The sequence below is a fragment of the Tiliqua scincoides genome, chromosome 5, assembly GCF_035046505.1.
Source record: "Tiliqua scincoides isolate rTilSci1 chromosome 5, rTilSci1.hap2, whole genome shotgun sequence".
Taxonomy (NCBI): domain Eukaryota; kingdom Metazoa; phylum Chordata; class Lepidosauria; order Squamata; family Scincidae; genus Tiliqua; species Tiliqua scincoides.
In genome coordinates, this window is record NC_089825.1 from 99,101,920 (window position 1) to 99,123,753 (window position 21,834).

At 46.0% G+C, this 21,834-nt stretch overlaps 1 protein-coding gene across 1 annotated transcript; it reads left to right on the plus strand.

Annotated features, from left to right (window-relative positions):
- Positions 1-4,670: 4,670 nt before the first annotated feature.
- LOC136652556 (vomeronasal type-2 receptor 26-like) lies at positions 4,671-17,570 on the plus strand. The gene is made up of 7 exons (XM_066629494.1): positions 4,671-4,681; positions 7,622-7,913; positions 9,210-10,040; positions 10,773-10,985; positions 11,775-11,825; positions 13,316-13,442; positions 16,666-17,570. Exons 1-7 carry the CDS (start codon positions 4,671-4,673, stop codon positions 17,568-17,570), a joined length of 2,430 nt encoding a protein of 809 aa, XP_066485591.1.
- Positions 17,571-21,834: the final 4,264 nt, after the last annotated feature.

Below are 21,834 nucleotides of genomic sequence, written 5' to 3' on the forward strand. Positions count from 1 at the left end.
ATCAACCCCTCCCCTCCCTGACCGACCCCGGTTCCTCCCCTGAAGTGCCCTATTACTCCTCCTCTCTGCCCAAAACCCAACCCTGCCAACAACTTACTTGAGTCTCCTTTTGTGGCAGCCAGAAAATGCCCTACAATGCCAGAATGTGAGTCCTAGCAGTGCAGGGTGACCAAAGGATTTAACCCCTGCAGTGCAATCGTATACCTGACTACTCAGAAATAAGTCTCACTATGTTGAAATGTGTTTACTGCCAGGAAAGTGTATATAGGACTGCAGCCTTGCAGTCACAGCTGGTATTGTACAAGTCTTGTAGGAATGCTGAAACAAACCATTAGTACATATACCTAAAGTTAATATCCAAATGAATTTTAACTGATCTAACCCCAAATGTAGCAGCGCAAGATGCTGTTCTGGGGAGCACCCAAGGCTTTTGAGGGCCTTGGTGCTTGGTGGGAGACACACAAGACTATATATTGTGGCCTGATGGAGAGTTTTAAAAGCAGAAGCAATCTGAGGGTTTGAAAGTTAGATCTTGAGGCAGCAAAGCGTTAGAGCAATGAATACAACAGACAGGTATAGAAGCGAGATGCAGAAAGAAGACCAGATGCAGAAGGAAAGCTGCTGAGATTCAACCTTTTCTGCCTTTTATTCCTTCTCCAAACATTACACAACAGGCTGGGGTTTTCCATTCTCTCATCTTGTTTACAATACTACACCATGAATCAATAGTCTGCATAATAGGGACTTTTCCAAAAGGATGATGAGACTCACACTGGCTGTAACCAGTTGGCTTTCTAGCTAAACCACACTCACATTCCTAGATATGATTCTTTATAACATCGCCTTGTTGACAGGCTACAAAGCCTCAGACTGAGCATGTCGCCAAGGCCGCGCACGTTTGCTCTGTGCATGTGCAAAATGTGCTTTGCTTCATTGCCAACATACAAGGCTAAGGCTAGTGCCTGTGCAGATAACCACTACACCCAAACATCCAAGAAGCTGTAAATCTATCCACACTTACCTCGAGTTAGACCCATTAACTATCACTGTTAAAAGCATATACATAGAAGCCTGTTAACAGTACAGATCTGAAAGATTTCCCCAACATACATACCATGGTAGCATAAAGTCTCATATATTAAAAATTAAATGCACATTGAAATGAACGGGGACCAATCCAAAATTGGTTCACGACTCACCCAATGGGTCCTGACCAACAGTTTGAGAAACACTGAATAAGACTGCAGCCTTAGATTCACAGATCAGTATTATCCAGGTTTTGTAGGATTGCTACAACTACACCATTAGTACACATGCCTCAAGTAAATATCCTCATCCACTTTGACCTAAACCTGTACTGGGTCATTCCTGTCCTCTACAGACACAGAATAAAATCATTTTAAACATATTTGCAAGGAACGTAGCCTATCAAGTTGATTAATCAAATATCTATATTGAGGAAAAAATGGTAAATAAATATACCTATATTGAGAAAAATATCAAAGAGATAGCTGGGGTCTGATTTGGGCCCCACTCCAAGGTGGGCCCCACCTTTTAACAAGTGGAAACACACAGAAAAAAGGAGGACGTCCATAGTGTTGAGTATTGAAAGACAGCTTCCTCTTATGTCCCATTCTTTTTATTCTTAGATGCTACCCCATTCAGAATCTAATTGCTATTGGGCACTTGCGTACCATGGAGGGTAAAGGGGGAAAGACATCCCAGGGTTCCACCCCTCTGCCCCCCTGCCAGCATCCATGCCTCCCAGCCACCACTTTCACCACTTTCAGCTGCCCTTCAGAGACCTTCTGGGGGCCGGGGAAGTTGCATGTGGCCTCCTCCTGCCCTCCGGAGGCCTTCTAATATTTCTGAAAGGCTTTTAAAAGCCCTTATGTTTAAAAGCCCTTATAAGACCTCCAGAGGGCCAGAGGAGGCCATGTGTGGCCTGGATGCGATGGTAAGGGATGGCAGCCATGGGGGGGGGGCAGTATTCTGTGATCCTTGCCCCGGGCAGCACAGGGGCCAGGATTGCCAGTGCAATTGCCAATTCCCTGATGAAATATAAGCACACTGAGTTTTCTACTAGCAGAAAGGCACTTTGGGATTAAAACCAAATCCTGGTGTATTTCCTACTTCTTTTGGACTGTGCTCTGAACTGCTTTGAGTCACAGTAGGAAAAACAAATCTCTCTACCGACTCTCCCTGAAGTCAAATACCACAGGAGTCCACAGCAGGTCGCTGGCAACAGGGGAGTTCTCTGTTGCTGGTCAGGATCAAGTTGATCTCCTGTTCTTTGTTTTCACACCATCCAATGAACACTCGAGACAACAGGTATGGGAGAAAGGGCCACTTTATTTAGCAGTTACAACAGAAGAGGAGGCTGAGACCTGCAGTGTCCGAGGCAGCAAAGCCCCCTGTAGTGCGGAGGTGGGACCTCTGGGCAGTACCAGAACACATCTGCCCCCAGGCGGGCATGCACCCGACTCCAAGTCACGCCCCATTGTTGGGCAGCGCAGCTCATCCATGTCTGTCCCTTAAGGGGAAGGCAGCCGGACCGTGGGCTGTGCCACCTCGAGCCGCTGAGCCTCTGAGGTGGACCCCGCGGTCCCAGCCAGGGCCCCATCTACGTCCTCGTGCCGCCGAGCCCCTGAGGACTGAAACTGGGTTCTGCCCTGCCTATGCCACCTGAAGGTGCATGCCCGAAGTCCACTTCACACCTCCTAACCCACACCACCTGTCACCAGGAGGAGTCAGCCTAGCGCTTGACCCCCCCCCCCGCTCCCAACCAGGGGGAGAAGCGCCTCAAGGTCATCCTGCAGGTCTCTCAGAGAGATGTCCTCCCCTTGCTCAGACAAGTGCTCCCATCTCCTCTGTAGACAGCAGGCCTCGAGAAGGCAATGGCTGGATGCACAATGACCCGTCCACCGGTCCATGCCACACTGGCCAATCTCTTTGGCAACCTTCCTCATCATCCTCTCCACCTTAGCACAGCGACTGGCACCACGCCACACCTGCTGCTGTACAAAGTCCAACCAGACCATCGTGATGCCGGGCAGCCAAACCTGAAGGGTGGCGAACTCCTTGCTTTCTCTGGGCCTGAGCGGCAGCCTGGACATCCAACACAGATCATTTTCACACAGGTGGATCACCAATATGTCAGACGACAAGTTCTCCTTCAATTACTCTGCATTGTGGGTAGCAGCTGGCCCCACTGCATCCCCTGCTTGACCAGCCAGCCAACTTGCATGGCGGGGCCGAGCCCGAGCTGCGTTCCAAAATGCCCCGCGGCTGCCCACTTACAGGCCCAAACTACCATGGAATGGCCACAGACAGTTCACAAACCAGCTTCTCACCGCCTCCTGCAGAAGAAGAAAGATAAGTTATTGCCCCAACCCCTGCCCATTGCAGCGCCCCCCATAAAAGAGGGTGGTGCCAATGAAGGAGCCTGCCTCTAAAAGATCCGAACGTAGCACCTGTAAGCTGTAGAACGCCAACGTCCTATCTGTTGCATGTCGCCCCTGGACAGGCACAACACCGCGGCTGCAGAAGCCACTCCGATGCATAGGGAATGAAGGCTATACTCCTTTGGCTGCAACTCCAGGGCTATGAGGGCACGTGAAAAGACCACCCTAGACTGGAATAAAGTCAGTGGGGAGCTGTCCGTGTGCTGGAACAGGGCTCCTACTCGTGCCACTGAATGTGCTACGTACTCCTGCAGTGCCTCAACCGGGCACAGTGGCAACCCGCCTGTCAAGCAGGTTGGAAAACATCACCCCTCTCTTAAAGTAGGGAGTAGGGGTAGCTAAGCAGGTTGTCATCCGAACCGCACCCCTCCCTCACCAGAACAGGGACCGTTCACCTGTTAAGTGAGTTGGCGGCATCGCCCCTCTCTATAACGGAATAAGGGCTGCGTACCTGTTAGCAGGTTGTTGACAGCGCATCCCACCTTTCCCACTAGAGCAGGGACAGCACGTCCATTAAAGCGGTTGGTAACACTGCCTGTTAAGCAGGCTGGTAGCAGCTTTGCTGACATAACCTCACCCCTCCCCCACCGGAGGAGGGGCCACTCATCATTAAGTGGGTTGGTAACCCCACCCCTCTCTCAAGGAACAGGGGCAGCATACCTGCCAGTGGGTTGTCAATCCTGTCAAGCGGGCTGATAACTGAACATCACCCCTTTCCCAGGGCAGGGACAGAGCACCCATTAAACAGTTGCTAATACATAGAACGCCCCCCTCTCGAAGAAGGGGCCACAAATCCATTGCCCCTCCCCTAGGAGCTAGGACAGTGCACCCAGTAAGTGGGCTGGTAACAAAACATCACCCCTCTCTAAGGAGAAACCGCTGCATGGGTTGTTAACAGAAACCTTCTCCCCTCTTCCAAAGGCCTAGGGGCATTATGCCCACTAAGTGGTTCTGCACCAGAACACCACCCCCCCTCTAGAAGGAGCAGGGGCAGAACTCCTGGTAAGCGTGTTGCAGACATAATACCACCACACCCCCAGAAAACGGGTAAGCACACCCATTAGGCAGGCTGGTAACAGATCGCCATCCTCCCCTAAGGAGAAGGGGTAGCATGCCTGTTAAGCAGGTTGGTAATGGAATGCCACTCTTCTCTTAAAGGCATAGGGGGTGGCACACATATCTCCTCTCTCAAGGAGCAGGGGCAGCATGCCCACCAGGTAAGTTGCTAAATGCCCTGCCGATGCCCAGGGAAAACATAGTATTAAATGCCCCATCAACTCTGCTCAGTTCCTTGGGAGCTGAAGTCTGGCCAGGCAGCTTTCAAAGCAGCTCCCACATAGATGGAGTGCATGCGGTAAGCAATCCGAGATGGCCAGGGGCTCCCCATATGGAGGGGGTTGAATTGGGCTGGGGGTAGTGCCCTCCTACAGGCTGGTGCAAGATGGGAAACCCCAGTTCCTTGTATTCCCATGTGCCCTTTTAGGAGCTACCGGATCTGTACTGGCTTGCAGTCATTGGAGCTCATCTTATGCCTGTATACTCATCAGTAAGTTCCATTAAAATCAATGGAACACACTCCCAGGAAAGTGTGGACAGGATTGTAGCCTTAAGTCCAGCTATTCCTTGGAAGTTGGAGCCAGGATTTGAGCCCTATGTTCCAAGCCTCAGCATTCGGACTCAGAAGCAAGCTCCATTACAGCTCCACGGGGCTTACCCCTGACAAGTGGGGCAAGGAGTGCAGCCCTATGTACCAAGCCTCTGCATGCCCCATCAGAAGCAAGCCCCCATTATCACCCAAGTGGCTTACTCCCTGTAAAGTGGGCGAGGACTGCAACCCTATGATCACGTCTCTGTGTGCCTCTCCAGAATCAAGCCCCATTATAGCCCAAGGGCCCTTATAGTCCATGGAGCTTACTCCCAGGAAAGCGTGGCCAGGATTGCAGACAAAGTCCAAGGTTCTGCATGCCTGCTCCAAAGCACGGCCCCTTATAGACTATGGGGCTTAAACTCAGGAAAGTGTGTGTAGGATTGCGGCCAGAGTCCAAGGCTCTGCCTGCCTCCTCAGAAGCAAGGCCCATTATAGACTATGGGGCTTACTCTCAGGAAAGTGTGTCTAGGATTGTGGCCAGAGTCCAAGGATCTGCCTGCCTCCTCAGAAGCAAGGCCCATTATAGATTATGGGGCTTACTCTCAGGAAAGTGTGTCTAGGATTGTGGCCAGAGTCCAAGGATCTGCCTGCCTCCTCAGAAGCAAGGCCCATTATAGACTATGGGGCTTCCTCCCTGGAAATTGTGGTTGGGGTTGCAGCCCCAGCGTTTAAGCCTCTGCCTGGCTCCTCAGATGCAAGCCCCATTATGGTCCCTGGGGCTTACTCGCATGAAAGTGGGTGACGTGGAGGCACTGAGCTGGCGCCCGACTCCCATGGCGACTCCCCATGTGCGTGATCCTGCATGCAGCAGGGATCCGGGCTCGGCGGGACACCTCCTGGAGCCTTTTATATTGATAAATATGATAGCCTTTGTATTGATGATTATTGTGTTGTTTTTTTTAAGGTATGTTGAAATCTAGGGGCCAATACCCTTATGTATAACCTGTGTTGTACCTACCCTAAGTATAACCTATTTCCTTTCCTGTATCTGTAATAAATAAACAAATAAAATATTTTTTTTTAAAAAAAGAGTATGAAATATACAATACTAAGGGCAGAATCCTAATCAGGTCTACTCAGAAGCTGATCTGTAATGAGGGGTGAAATCTGAACTGCTGCAATCACAGCAAAGGCAACACACATCTCACATCTCACCACGATCCCAGTTCAGACTGCCCTTCCCCAAATTACATAGTGTTTGATCTTCATAAACATGTATGTTATTCATTTCACAAGGACGATCAGGGAGGTGTTTAGGTACTCTGTAATTATCCAGTACTGTAATTTTCTTCCTTGGGTAATCAGTAAGAAATACATCCATATTTCAAAAGGAGATGGATTTATTCTGAACTGTGTCGGTGCTCAATGGTGGAACAGAGATTGATCAGGCATCTCTTCTTTAGCTCGCCTCACTGGCCAAACATTTCAGGAGGAAACTCTGTGACCACACATGCTGCTTACATGTGGCTCCAGAGTGAGGCTCTAGCGAGGTGCCTGCCATAGAGATATCATTGTAGCTGGAACTGTAGTTCAGGATGCAGACGTTCAGATGCAACTGGGTTAGACATGCATTTGCAGCCCTGTGGTTGTTTTTGCTCTTCTTGCTGCTGCTTCTCCCTTCTCTTGACTGTTGGGAGGATGTGCCCCGTGACTGTGAATTGGAAGGAAGCTATGGGGATACTAGGCTAGGAGATGCAGTCATTGGTGGGGTCCTCTCTCTTATACGTCCTGTACGCACTGCAATTGATTTTCAGAGCCTACCAGCAGTGGAGGTTGGCAATTTCTCGTAAGTTATTATGTGTTCGTTAGCCATCACTCTATTAGAAACACGAAGACTAGGGAACAAATGACTGCACTGTGGTGGAATTTCAACAGGTGCAGCTTGTTGGAAAGAACAGGGTGGGGATAGGGGTGTGCCATGGCCGGAAAGGGAATGGCTATTATTGGAACCAGCTTCATTGATATTCTATCTCCCTTCCTGGCCACCAACTACTCACACATATCCGCTGGGACTTGCACAAGCAAAATCATTGCTGCAGGTCTGAGTAGATCCATTGCAGATCTATGATTGGGGCAGCTAAGACTTGCTTCATGGCAAAAGAAGAAGTGTTATCTTACCTAATCATTTTTGTCCTGGTCAACTTCATTCCAGCTCCCCTCTTCCTTAACCCTCTTTCATTCAGCTTCCTTTTCTCATTGTACTAGCGATGAGTTTTTTGGTGTAGAATACTGCAGGGGTCATTGTCCCTCAAGTGATTGAGTGCCGTGTGAGTGCCATGTGAACCAGCACTAAAAAAAACAACAACTTTGATCTTGATGGGGCAAGAACCTGACACTGATTGATCGCTTACATTCACAATAGCTGTCAGTCATGCCCAGGATGAACAATGCTGTAGCAAAACAGTGCTCATGGAAATGCCACTGTGGGTGGTACTGCTTTATATGTATTTGTGGTGCATGTGACAATGTGATAGACGTTATCTCTGCCTCAATGTCAATCTAATTGCAGAATAGAGTACAAACATTATCAGCATGTCCTGGCCTTCATTTTTGCCATTCATGAGATCAACAGGAATCCCAACCTCTTGCCCAACATGACCCTCGGTTTTAAAATCTACGACAACTTTTTTGAAGGAATGGACACATATAAGTCCATCCTGTGTCTACTCTTCAAACAACAAAGGAATGTACCCAATTACAAGTGTGATAAGAAAGGTGATGTCTTGTCTGTCATTGGGGGATTCATGGTAGATCATGTCATCCAAATGGCCAACATTCTTAGCCACTACAAGTTTCCACAGGTATGTACATTCAGATGCATGAATGTGTGGCATAAAACTGCTCCTCACTCATTATCTATTATTTGGGACTTTATCAGTGAATGCCCTTTTTTTAGACTGAAAAGAATTGCAAAGGGGCAATGCAATGCAAAAAGTAAATTGCTTATTTTAAAAAAGTAACCATTTGAGGAGGTCCTTGAGATCTCAGTTGTATAGGAGGACATAAAATGACTGACCAGCAACCCAGATGTGGGCAGAGAGACCTTCAGCTCTTAATAATAATGGTATTTATATGCCACCTTTCTTGGTCATCAGATTTCTCCTCAGACTTTAAATCAAGGCAGTTTACATACCAAGGTTTTCTAAACCGCCATAGAGGTTTTTTTCAATAGAATTGCCTCCCAGTCTGGCCTTCCTCTGGCTGCTTCATCTCCCATGCAACTTGACAGCAACTCTTCTCTGTCACCGATGGTCAACTCGTTATCAGCGTGTCAATAACTCTCGGATACTTCTGGTTGTTTTGAACTGGTGTCCCAAGATCTATAGGCAGACATGGCAGTAGCTGAGCTAAACCTCCTGCACAAAATATGTCTTTCAGTGTATAAAACTCAGGTTTGTATCAAGAAAATGTCTCACAAATACAGCCCATTATATAAACGGTTCTTAAGTTTAAGCGCACCAATCTTGTCGCACTGATTTAATACTATTTAGTCATGTCTCATATTCTGGGGATACAAACCATAGAGGTGATTTTAATCTTTCAAAAAATTGAAACTTGGAGCTCGGCAAAACAATAGCTTGGTCTGAATCAAATACATTATCCATTTCAGGACTTTAAGTGATGGCTTGTGGACATGGTGAAAGGAAATGTGTTGTAACTCATTGAGAGCACAACCCTAAGCATGTCTCACTACAAGTCTCACTGTGTTCAATGGGGCTTACTCCCAGGAAAGCATCTATAGTGTTGCAGACTTACTATAAATTCTAGGTGGGAATGTCTAAAGACACATTGTTCATTATGCTTAAAGTATCATTGATAAGCAAAAATTTGGAGTGTAATATTGGAGAGAAGCACTTTGGTTTGCATGTCTACTCAGAAGTAAATCTCATTGTGTTCAATGGGGCTTACTCCCAGGAAAGTGTGCATAGGATTGCAAACTTACTATAATTTATTGATGGGAATGTCTACAAAGATACATTGTTCAGTATACTCAGAGTATCATTGATAAGCAAAAATCTGGATTGTAGTAAACACTTTGGTTTGGAAAACAGTGGTTAATTCTCAAACCTGATATGAACCATGTTTCCCCCTGTTAGCTTACCTATGGAACATATGAGATGCCAGTCACAAGAAATAATTTTCCTTTTATATACTGGATGGCAATAAGGGAAGGTACTCTACACACCGGAATAGTCCAGCTACTGATGCATTTTCAATGGACATGGATTGGCCTCATTGTTTCAGAGGATGATAGTGGAGAAGGCTTCGTGCAAATGTTGACACCATTGCTTGCCCAGAATAGCATTTGTGTTGCCTTCTTAAAAAGGACTGACGTTCCCAAGGATTTTAATGTGGATTCCACTCAAAGTACATACTTAAAAAATATATTAAGTATACGCCCTACACTTTTATCAACGACAGCCAATGTTGTTATTGTCAGTGGGGACTCTCAGTCTCTGGTAACACTAGCCATCATTTTAAATATTGCTGAATTTATCTATAAATCCCATATAGGGAAGATTTGGATCACACTACCTCAATGGGATATCACCAGAGCTACACAAAATGAGGGCTTCTGTGCAAAAACATTCCATGGGACTTTGTCTTTCACAACCTCCACAAGGCCCGTGCCAGGATTCCAGGACTTCCTTCAGACTCTAAAGCCTGATAAGTCACTCACACGTTTTCTCTGCGTTTTCTACAAACTTGCATTCAGGTGTTTCCATGATGGGGAACACTGTACAGGAGAGGAGAAACTGGAGAGCCTGTCTCAGTCTCTGTTTGAGATGGAGATGAGTGATCAGAGCTACCGCATTTACAATGCTCTCTATGCTGTAGCGCATGCTTTAAATGCCATGTTTTTGCCCAGACCAAAAACAGTGCTGAACAGAGACACATCCAAACTGTTGAACATTGAACCGTGGCAGGTATATTCCTCACTGCATTGATATGGTTATGTATGATGTAATTCCAAACACAGTTAGTAGGAAGAAACTTGCTACTGAGCAGAATGAAAAGTTCTTCTAAATGAAATTGCTGTGGATGGAATGGCTGGTGTGGGTGAAATCATGTCCCTGGGCACATGGGGTGGACACACTGCTGAAGCTAAGCAGATCTGGATCTTGCAGGACTTTGAAGACAGTCAAACTGGGCATCCCAGATGCAATGCTTTAAGTTGCAAAAGGAAAGAAAGATGGAATATAAATATTTAATTGTGAAAACCAGCCACTAGTATTGTTAACACAAAGCTCCCTGTAAACCACTGAGTAGAGGAACAAATGAAATACTTCAATAGAGCTCAACTTTTCCAGCTTTCTATCACCAAGGCAGCTGCAGTGTAGCCCCTAGGCCTCTGTGACTAGCCCCATACTGCAGGATGTAGTGCATGCCCCATTGGCATCAGTACTAGAAAGTTGAATAGCATTGGGCCCAAAGATATGGAAATGTTGGATGGATATAATGGTGAGCTGAGAGGAGAGAAAGATGAGGAAGATCTGCCAAGCCTATTCTGTTTTTAATGAATGAATAAAATGTTCTTGTATCTTGTAATTGGTACATCTCAGGTTTACAGGTACCTTTTTTTGACTGGGTGTTTGATAATACAGTGTACAATATTAAGGTATCAACTGTTTTCTACTTTCCGTTTTTGTCCAATCTAGATGCACTCTTTTCTGAAAAATGTCCACTTTAACAATGGTGCTGGCCATGAAGTCTGGTTTGCCGATGAGGAATTGTCATCTGGACTTGATGTTATTAATTGGGTCACTTTCCCTAATCAATCCTTCCTTAAGATTCAAGTTGGAAAGATGTCTCCAAGTCAAGAGTTTACCATCCACGATGATGCCATTGTGTGGAATAGCAGATTTAAGGAGGTAGGGCTAAAATTCTTCAGCAAGGTGACCTCCTCATTTGCCTGGGAACATGATTTTACCCACACCACCCAAGCATTCCTGAGCATCTGAACGTTCCTGGAGACATGCACTGCATTCTATGGTGAAGGCATTAATGAGAGGCCTTTGAGATGTAAGGGAACATACTTTCCCCTTACCTCTGCATAGGCCCCTGACAGTTTATGGGTCTCCTTCTACCTATGCCAGCCAGTTAATTGGTATGAGCCCAAGGAGATCCAGAGGGTGGAGCAGCTTGAAAAATAGGGGATCGAATCCAAAATGCATGACTGCCAGCAGATCAACCCTTTCCTTCCCTGACACACCCCAGTTCCTCCCCTGAAGTGCCCCATTACTCTTCCTCTCTGCTTATGGCCCACCCCTGACGACAACTTGCTTGGGATGGTAGAGACTCCTGAAGCCACGGCTGTGCACTCTGTGGTGCTCACCATTTGTGGCATTGGCCTGACAGCACGCAACAGAGGCCCGGCTCTTGTGCTGCCACAAAGTGTCCTGCAATGCTGGAATGTGAGTTCTGGCAGTGCAGGGTGACCATAGGATTGTACCCTTACAGAGCAATCCTATGCCTCCCTACTCAGAAATAAGTCTCACTGAGTTCAATTGAATTCTCAAACTGTGGGTCAGGACCCACGAGGTGTGTCACGAGCCATTTTCAGGTGGGCCTCCATTCATTTCAAGGTGTATTTTATTTTTAATATATTAGATGCGTGTGACTGCATTTGTGGAAATGTTACCGATCTGCACTTTTAACAGGCTACTATGGGTATTCCTTTAACGATGATAGTCAATGGGGATAACACTCAGGTAAGTGTGAATAGGATTGCAGTCTGTGTGGTGTTTGGGGCATTTTTTAAAAACAGATTGGCAACAGCTTGGGAGGGTTGTTCTTTATTTTAAGTCAATCTGTAAACTTTTAATGTACTTATTTACTCTAATTTTGTTGTATGGGGGAGTGAAAACCGTTCCTGCTTGATGATGTCACTAGAAGCCATAAGATCACTTCCAGGTTAATGACATCACTTCTTTTGGGTCCCAATAGATTGTCATTCTAAAAAGTGGGTCTCGGGGCTAAAATAAATAAAAGACAGAATGAAACTATTTTAGACATATTTGCAAGGCACATAGCATGTCATGTTGATTAAACAAATACCTATATTGAGATAAACGTTGAGATAAATATCAAATAGATAGCTGGGTTTTGAGGTGGGACTCAAAGTTTGTGTCCCATGTACAAGTTTTAACAAGTTGAAGCCTACTGGAGAAAGAAGGATGGCCATAGTGGGGGACATTAAAAGAGCTTCTACTTATGTTCCTATTTTTTATTCTTAGACGTTACCCCATCAGAATCTAATTACTATTGGGCACTGGCAGACCTGGGGAGGAGGTAAAATGCCATGGGGCGCCACCCCTCATAGCTGACCAGCCCCCATGCCTCCGTCCACACCCCTGCTGCCAGACATGCCCCCTAACCACTGCTTTTGGCTGACCTCCGGAGGCATTCTGGGGGCTGTGGAGGTTGCACATGTCAGATCTGCCACATTTCCCATCATGCATACCATGGTAGCATCAGGTTTAATATGCTTAAAATGAAGTGAAGTGAATGGGGACACACCTGACCGACCTAATCAATCCTGAACCACAGTTAGCTGCCATCCACACCCCCACCGCCATCCACATCTCCCAATCGCCATTTTCGGCTGCCCTCTGAAGTCCTTCTGGGAACTGAGATGGCAGCACAAGGCCTTCTTCAAAACCCTGCAAACTGTCACTTCTGGTTTTCCGACAAAAACTGGAAGTGATGTTTAAAAGCACTTGAAGGCCTCCGGAAGGCCAGAGGAGGCCACGTGCCTCCTGGATGTGATGGTAAGAGGTAGCAACCACTGGGGCAGGCAGCATTCTGTAGTCCTGGCCTGGGGCAGCACAGGGGCCAGGAATGCCAGTGCGATGGGCCAGTTCCCTGATGAAATAAAAGCATGCTAAGTCTTCTGCTAGCAAAGGGCCCTTTGGGAATAAAACCAAATGCTGACGTATTTCCTGTTTCATTTGGCTCTGCCCTGAGCTCTTTTGAGCCTCGGTAGGAAAAAGAAACCTCTCTACCAAAATGTGAGAATAGAACTCTCCCTGAAATCCAATAGAACGGGAGTCTTCAAGAGGTCACTCGCAGCAGGGGAGTAATCTGTTGCTGGTCAGGTGAGCTGCTCTCGATAAGGTGAAGTGCACTGAAAGGGAAGGATGGTCATAGTGGTGGGCATCCAACGTTGGCTTCAGCGTTTCTCCTCATTCTTTGCTCTTAGAATCTGCCTCGATCAACTTGTGTTGAGAGCTGCCATGTTGGACACAGCAAGACGGTTCGAGAGGGGGAAGCAATCTGTTGCTATGATTGTACTCCATGTCCCGATGATATGATGTCTAACCAGACAGGTAAGTGGCAGTGCACAGATTTTCCAGGAAATATTTGCAAATATTAGTCCACCCTAAAACCATAACATATACCTTTGTACTGGCCTGCTCTGCTGCAAACAATTTATGATGCACTGCTTCTTAAAGGGAACACTGATTGCAACTGCAACAAGGGCGGCACCATGAAAGACTTCATAAGAACATAAGAACATAATAACATAAGAATAGCCCCACTGGATCAGGCCTTAGGCCCATCTAGTCCAGCTTCCTGTATCTCACAGCGGCCCACCAAATGCCCCAGGGAGCACACCAGATAACCTCATCATGGTGCCCTCCCTTGCATCTGGCATTCTGACATAGCCCATTTCTAAAATCAGAAGGTTGCACATACACATCATGGCTTGTAACCTGTAATGGATTTTTCCTTCAGAAATTTGTCCAATCCCCTTTTAAAGGCGTCCCAGGCCAGATGCCATCACCACATCCTGTGGCAAGGAGTTCCACAGACTAACCACACGCTGAGTAAAGAAATATTTTTCTTTTGTCTGTTCTAACTCTCCCAACACTCAATTTTAGTGGATGTCCCCTGGTTCTGGTGTTTTGTGAGAGTGTAAAGAGCATCTCTCTATCCACTCTGTCCATCCCCTGCATAATTTTGTATGTCTCAATTATGTCCCCCCTCAGGCGTCTCTTTTCTAGGCTGAAGAGGCCCAAATGCCATAGCCTTTCCTCATAAGGAAGTGCCCCAGCCCCGTAATCATCTTAGCTACCCTCTTTTGCACCTTTTCCATTTCCACTATATCCTTTTTGAGATGCGGCGACCAGAACTGGACAAAACACTACAGGTGTGGCCTTACCATAGATTTGTACAACGGCATTATAATATTAGCCGTTTTGTTCTCAATACATTTTCTAATGATCCCAAGCACAGAATTGGCCGTCTTTACTGCCACCGCACATTGGGTCAACACTTTCATCAACCTGTCCACCACCACCCCAAGATCTCTCTCCTGATCTGTCACACACAGCTCAGAACCCATCAGCCTATATGTGAAGATTTGATTTTTTGCCCCAATGTGCATGACTTTACACTTACTGACATTGAAGCATATCTGCCATTTTGCTGCCCATTCTGCCAGTTTAGAGAGATCCTTCTGGAGCTCCTCACAATCACTTCTGGTCTTCACCACTGGCAAAAGTTTGGTGTCGCCTGCAAACTTAGCTACCTCACTGCTCAAACCTGTCCCCAGGTCATTTATGAAGAGGTTGAAAAGCACTGGCCCCAAGACAGATCCTTGGGGCACACCGCTTTTCACCTCTCTCCATTGTGAAAATTGCCCACTGTCACCCACTCTCTGTTTCCTGGTCTTCAACCAGGTCTCAGTCCAGGAGAGGACCTGTCCTCTCATTCCCTGACTGTGGAGGTTTTCAGTAGCCTTCGGTGAGGGACCGTGTCAAATGCCTTCTGGAAGTCCAGATATATAATGTCCACGGGTTCTCCCGCATCCACATGCTTGTTGACCTTTTCAAAGAATTCTAAAAGGTTCGTGAGGCAAGACTTACCCTTACAGAAGCCATGCTGATTCTCCCTCAGCAAGGCTTGTTCGTCTATGTGTTTTGAGATTCTATCTTTGATGAGGCTTTCCACCATCTTACCCGGTATGGATGTTATTCTTAGATGTTATCGCATCAGAATCTAATTGCTATTGGGCACTGGCATACCGGGGGGAGGTAAAATGCCCTGGGGTGCCACCCCTCAGAGCCGGCTGGTCCCCCTGCCATCATACACACCCCTGCTGCCATCCTTGCTGCCTCACCACTGCTTTTGGCTGCCCTCTGGAGGCATTCTGGGGACTATGGACGGTGCACATGTCAAAACTGAAAGTAGTGACTAAAAGCACTTGAAGGCCTCTGGAGGGCGAGAGGAGGCCATGTGCAGCCTGGTGGCAACCAGTGGGGGAGGGGCAGCATTCTGTGGTCCTGGCCTCGGGCGGCACAGGGGCCAGGAATGCCAGTGATACTGGGCCAATTCCCTGATAAAATAAAAGCATACTAAGTCTTCTGCTAGCAAAAGAGCACTTCTGGAATAAAACCAAATTCCGATGCATTTCCTGTTTCATTTGGGCTCTGCTCCGAACTGTTTTGAATCCCAGTAGGAAGACTAAATCTCTCTACAGCAGCGGTTCTCACACATTTAACATTGGGACCCAGTTCTTGGAATGAGAATCTGTCAGGACTCACCAGAAGTGATGTCATGACCGGAAATGACATCATCAAGTAGGAAAATTTTTTACAATCCTAGGCTGCAATCCTACCCACATTTACGCAGGAGTAAGTCCCATTTACTATCATTGTGAAAAGAATATACATAGTAGCTTGTTAAAAGTACAGGTCTGAAACATTTTCCCAAATGCATTCACATACCACAGTAGCATCAAATCTAATATACTAAAAATAAAATATTGAAATGAATGGAGACACACCTGAAATTGGCTCACGACCCACCAAGTGGGTCCCGACCCACAATTTGAGAAAAACCGCTCTACAGAAATGTGAGTATAGAACCCCCGCTGAAGTCAAATACAACAGGAGTCCTTAACAGGTCGCTGGCAGCAGGGGAGTTCTCTGTTGCTGGTCAGAATTGAGTTGAGCTCCTGCTCTTGATAAGCTGAAGTGCACTGAAAGGGAAGGATGGTTCTTGTGGTGGGCATCAAATGTTTGCTTCACATTTTTGTTCTTCGAATGTGCCTCGTTCAACCTGCGTTCAGAGCTGCCACGTTGGACACAGCAAGACGGTTCGAGAGGGAGAAGCAATCTGTTGCTATGATTGCACTCCCTGTCCCGATGGCATGATGTCTAACCAGACAGGTAAGTGGCAGTGCACAGATTTTCCAGGAAATATTTGCAAATATTTGTTCACCCTAACACCATAGCACATGCATTTGTATGGTCTGCTCTTCTCCAAATACTTAAATCATGATCCACTGATTCTTAACGGGAACACTGGTTACAAATGCAACAAGGGAGGCACCTTGAAAGACTTCAGAGGCAGTCCATCATACAGTTAAGTGCACTTAATCCCGCTGGTGCCTATCCCTTGCTGCATTTGGTCATTCACTCCCCCAACCCTAAGCACTGAAGTGATTACAAAGAAAATGGGGAATTCCTGTCCAACATTTTCTCTCAACCTCCCATCATTCTTCTGGATTCATACAGCTACTGACACTCTCTTTGTCCTTTTCAGATGCAGCTCATTGTGATGAATGCCCAGAAGATCAGTACCCAAACAAGAATCAAGATCAATGTATCCCCAAAGAGAGAGCCTTCCTAAACTATGAGGAACCCTTAGGAATCAGTTTGGTTTCTATTGCTGTTTCCTTTACAGCAATAACAGTTATGGTGATACTGATCTTTTTAAAGAACTGGAACACTCCCATTGTCAAAGCCAACAATCAAAACCTCACCTGCATTCTTCTCACCTCCATCCTGCTTTGCTACCTTTCCTCCCTGCTCTTCATTGGCAAACCTGGAAAGGTCTCCTGCCTTCTCCGACAATTGGCTTTTGGCATCATTTTCTCTGTGGCTGTTTCTTCTGTTTTGGCAAAAACCATCACTGTGGTCCTGGCCTTCATGGCCACCCAGCCAGGGAACAGGATGAGGAAATGGCTGGGGAAAAAAGTGGCCCACTCCATTGTCCTTTCCTGTTCCCTCATTCAAGTGGGGATCTGCACTGTATGGCTGTCCACCTCTCCTCCATTTCCAGATGTTGACATGCACTCCCAGACTGAGCACATCATAGTGGAGTGTAATGAAGGGTCGATCATCATGCTCTATTCTGTCCTGGGCTACGTTGGTTTTCTGGCCCTCACCAGCTTCACAGTCGCTTTCCTTGCCCGAAAACTGCCAGATACTTTCAATGAAGCCAAATTCATCACCTTCAGCATGCTGGTCTTCTGCAGTGTGTGGATCTCCTTCATTCCTGCTTACCTGAGCACCAAGGGGAAAGACGTGGTGGCCGTGGAGGTCTTTGCCATCTTGGCTTCCAACACTGGCCTTCTGATTTGCATTTTTCTGCCTAAATGCTATGTTATTGTGCTAAAACCAGCTCTCAACTCCAAGCAGCTGCTAACAGAGAAAAGAAGTAATTAAATCCGATTTCAAGATGATAGTTGTTTTGCATGTTTCTCTCTTTCTCTCTGTTTCCATACAGCAAGAACACTAGAGCACAGCATATCACATTTTTAACTCAGATCAGATTCTTTGGTATGGAATGTACACGGAGGAATGAGAAATCATTTCAGCATCAATAGTTGCATCTCCTTGGCAGCTATCCAAGGATAATGTTAATAATGCAGGATAAAGACACAACCCAGAAGTCAAAATGATGAAACAAGGAAATAGAAACTTCATATAAATGCATGATACTGAGGTAGCACAGGGTCACCAAAACAACTCAAAGGTTTCCATCCTTTAAGACAGGGGTGTAAAACTTTTTGGCAAAATGGCCACATCATCTCTCTCACACTGTGTCATGGGCTGGGGAAAAAGGAATGAATTCAGGTTAAAAGTTGAATAAATATACATAAGTTTACATAAATTAATATACTAGAGGTGGAACTTATATGAATGAATGAAGGTCTTGCAATAGCTCAAGGCCTATAAAAGGCCTTACAAAAGGCAAGGCCGGCCTTTTCTTTGCTGCTGCTACTGCATCACAGATGTGAATCAGCAAGCAGTGGAGGGAGCCCTCATCCCACAGCTAATGTGAGAGGTCAAACAGTCGCCAAACAGTCACCCTCATGCTGAGAGCAGTTGCATCCGGCCAGTGCAGGCTCCAGCAAGTTTCTGGGGGGCCAGAGGCTCATTGGAGACTGGGGTGGGTTGCAATGGGATTCCTCAAGGGCCGCAGGTGACCCCTAGGCAGGGGTTTGGGTACCCCTGTTCTAAGAGTAGTATCTTCCTCCAAGAAGTCCTTCTTTCACAGTAAGAACACTTTATCTGAGTAGAGGAAGGGAATCTCTGTAGTCCAAACTATTGGAAATTTTCTATAGTTCTGAGTTTTTTTTTCTAATCATGGATATTTCTGGTCATGATCCAATAACCTAATTTCTTCTCAGCATTATAAAGTGCTGCTTCTCAGTACTTTTACCACAGTACACTTATAACGGGCCCTTTTCTTTCAAAGTTTATCATCTAGATCTCAGCCACACAGTGATAATGAACTCCAGGTTGATGCATTAGACCAGAATAAGCACCCAACACTGCTGCACTGGTGCGGTCACTGAGTCGGAAAGAGAAAAATTGCGATATGCCTTCTGTGGTATCATGAAGGGGTGTGGAAGGTGCGTACTGCATCGGCTGACACCCTCAGGGAGATGGAACCACTAGTGGTCGACATTTTGGAAACCTTTTAGACTATTTGAATTTATGAATAATACCATCATGTTATATGGGACTTGAATGTTATATATGGGAATAGTAATTGCATGAAGAACATAAATGAAACAAACCATGTTGAATTATCTGCATTCCATCACACATTGGGCCATTTAACCCCCAGAAAGAAAACACAACTGCCTCCTTATGTAACAAAAAGTGAATTTGCTGAACTCAAAACTCACCAGTAACACTGATTGTTCCAAGTACCAATGATGTGTTATTGTGACACAGCAGGCAACCAATACGGTGTTCGTATGCAAGGATCAGCAAATTAAGCGCAGCTTGACTTGACTCAAGTTATGAGTCTCCACCCCCTTTAACTTGACTAGAAAAGGAGCCCGAACAAGCGGACTTTCCTACTTGCCTAGAGCATTCTGGGGACTCTAAAAGACTTAAGTCCTGAGTTTTTAGGTAAAAAAGGCAACTGCATCTCTGTGGACAAAAATGGAGCTGCAACCAGGGTGTGTGTTTTTGTGTATGTTGGAGTTCTCATTTAATACTCCCCTGATGTCCCCATCATATCTGAAAACAAGGTGGGAGGGGGTGGAACAAACTGTGAGTGCACAGACAGAAGTGGCAAGAGGGGGGAGGGTCACATGCAGCAGCAGGCAGGCTTACCAGTATGACCCACTCCTTTGCAGCTCTACTCATAAGTAGTTTCATTGTGACCAGTCATTCAAGGAGCCTGCTGAAACCATGCCATGACTCCTGGATGGCTATGAATTACCACCACCACCACTCCCGCCGCCTTCTTCCCTCACTCGTCCAGGGAAAAAATCTTCTTCCAATTATCACTAGTTCCTTTAGAGATGGACAAGGGAGCCCACCCGCCTGCTTCTCAATGCAAATCCAAAACATTAAGTCTTCCCTGCCTCCCAGCTGGAAATGCCCAGCTGCAAATGCCGGTCTGAATGATGGCCCCACAATGTCTTTCACACCTCCAAAAAAGTAAGCAAGCACACCCAGACAGAGACAGAATTGATTCTGCATGTGTGGGGACTCCTTTCCGAGTGACCTCAGACCCGAGTCAGTGCCAGAGTAAATAATATATAGCACTAAATTCATAGCATGGGATGGCTGCTTTGCCTTCTTTTTTATTTTTTTATAAGTCAAATAGCAGTTGGAGGACCTGCCATATGGAGCAAAAGTTTCAGGATGTGGCCGCAGTTCTTTTGGACTTTGCTTTGGTTCCACTCCTGATCTCACCACTATACAATATTCCAGCAGTTTGCAAACTTTGTAGAGGCCCCACAGGCTGCAGCCTGATTTCTAAATGCCAAGGAATGTGGCTATAATGGTGATTGGGCAGGAGTGCTCTCCCCCCTCCCGATTAGCAGCTTGTTGCACCCTTGATGCACAGTCTGCCCTGTCAGTTTCACACCCAAACAAATATGGGGTCAAGTCCCACTAGTGGGTTTCAGACTCACAGTTTGGAAACTGCTACACGATTTGAAACAGAACAATGTTTGCCTTGACAAACCATTTGGTGCTTCTTTCTGTTTAAATTTTCACACAGGAGCATGACTGGAAATGTAACCATATGTCCAAAAGTCCTAAACCCCCCTACCATCCACCATTGTTTTGTTAAATTAAATACTATCCCCACAGTTTTAAAAAAAATTCCAACAGACCATTTTTCATATGTAGTATAATAAAATTTGGCCCATCTGCCTAGCACTCCTTTATCAGATTTATCTAACATATAGCAACTCATCTATGGAAAGGGGTGAAATCTGAATGGGGATCACAAGGAAGGCAACCCACATCTCACCATGATCCCAGTTCAGACTCCCTTCCACAAAATTGCATACCGTTTGATCTTTGTAAACATTTATGTTTTTCATTTCACAAAGACGATCAGGGAGATGTTTAGATACTCTGTAATTATCCAAACTACTGTTATTTCCTTCCTTGCGCAGGTGGTAAGAAATGCATCCATATTTCAAAAGGAGGTGGATCTATTCTGAACTGTATCAGTGCCCCATGGAGGAACAGAGATCACCAAACATTTCTTCTTCAAAACATTTTGGGAAGACATCTCTGTGACCACACATGCTGCTGAGTGAGGTTCCTCTGAGGTTCCATCAGGATGCCAGCCACAGAGATATCATTGTAGCTGGAACTGTAGTTCAGGATGCAGAAGTTCAGATGCAGCTGGGTTAGACATGCATTTGCAGCCCTGTGGCTGTTTCTGCTCTTCCTGCTGCTGCTTCTCCCTTCTCTTGCCTGTTGGGAGGATGTGCCCAGTGAATGTGAATTTGAAGAAAGCTATGGGGATACTAGGCTAGGAGATGCTGTCATTGGTGGGGTCCTCTCTCTTATACGTCCTGTACACTCTGCAATCAATTTTCAGAGACTACCAGCAATGAAGACAAACAAATTCTTGTAAGTTATTTCTTGTTTGGTACCCATCATGCTATTTGAAATATGAAGACTAGAGATCAAACAACTGCACTGGGGTGGAATTTCAACAGGTGCAGCTTGTTGGGAAGAACAGGGTGGGGTTGGGGCTGTGCCATGGTCAGGAAGGGAGCGGATATCTTTGAACGCACCTTTGTTTATATCCTATCTCCCTTCCTGGCCACAAACTACCTACACATATCCACTTGGACTTGCAGCAGCAAAATCACAGGCACAGTAGATCCATTGCAGCAAAATGTTCCCTTACGTAATCATTTTTGTTCTGGTCAGATGAACAACTCCATTCCTGCACCCCTCTTCCTTACACCTCTTTAGTTTTGTTTCCTTTTCTCATTGTACTTGGGATGAGTTTTTCACTGTACAAGCATATATCCAGTAGTGTGGGTGTCATTGTCCTCTAAAATTGAGTGCTGTGCAAATCAGCACTAAAAAAGCACACTGTTCTTGATGGGACAAGAACCTGACACTGTTTGGCCAGAATACACTGCTCTGATTGACAATAGCTGTCAGTCATACCAAGGATGAACAACACTGTAGCAAAACAGTGCTCAAG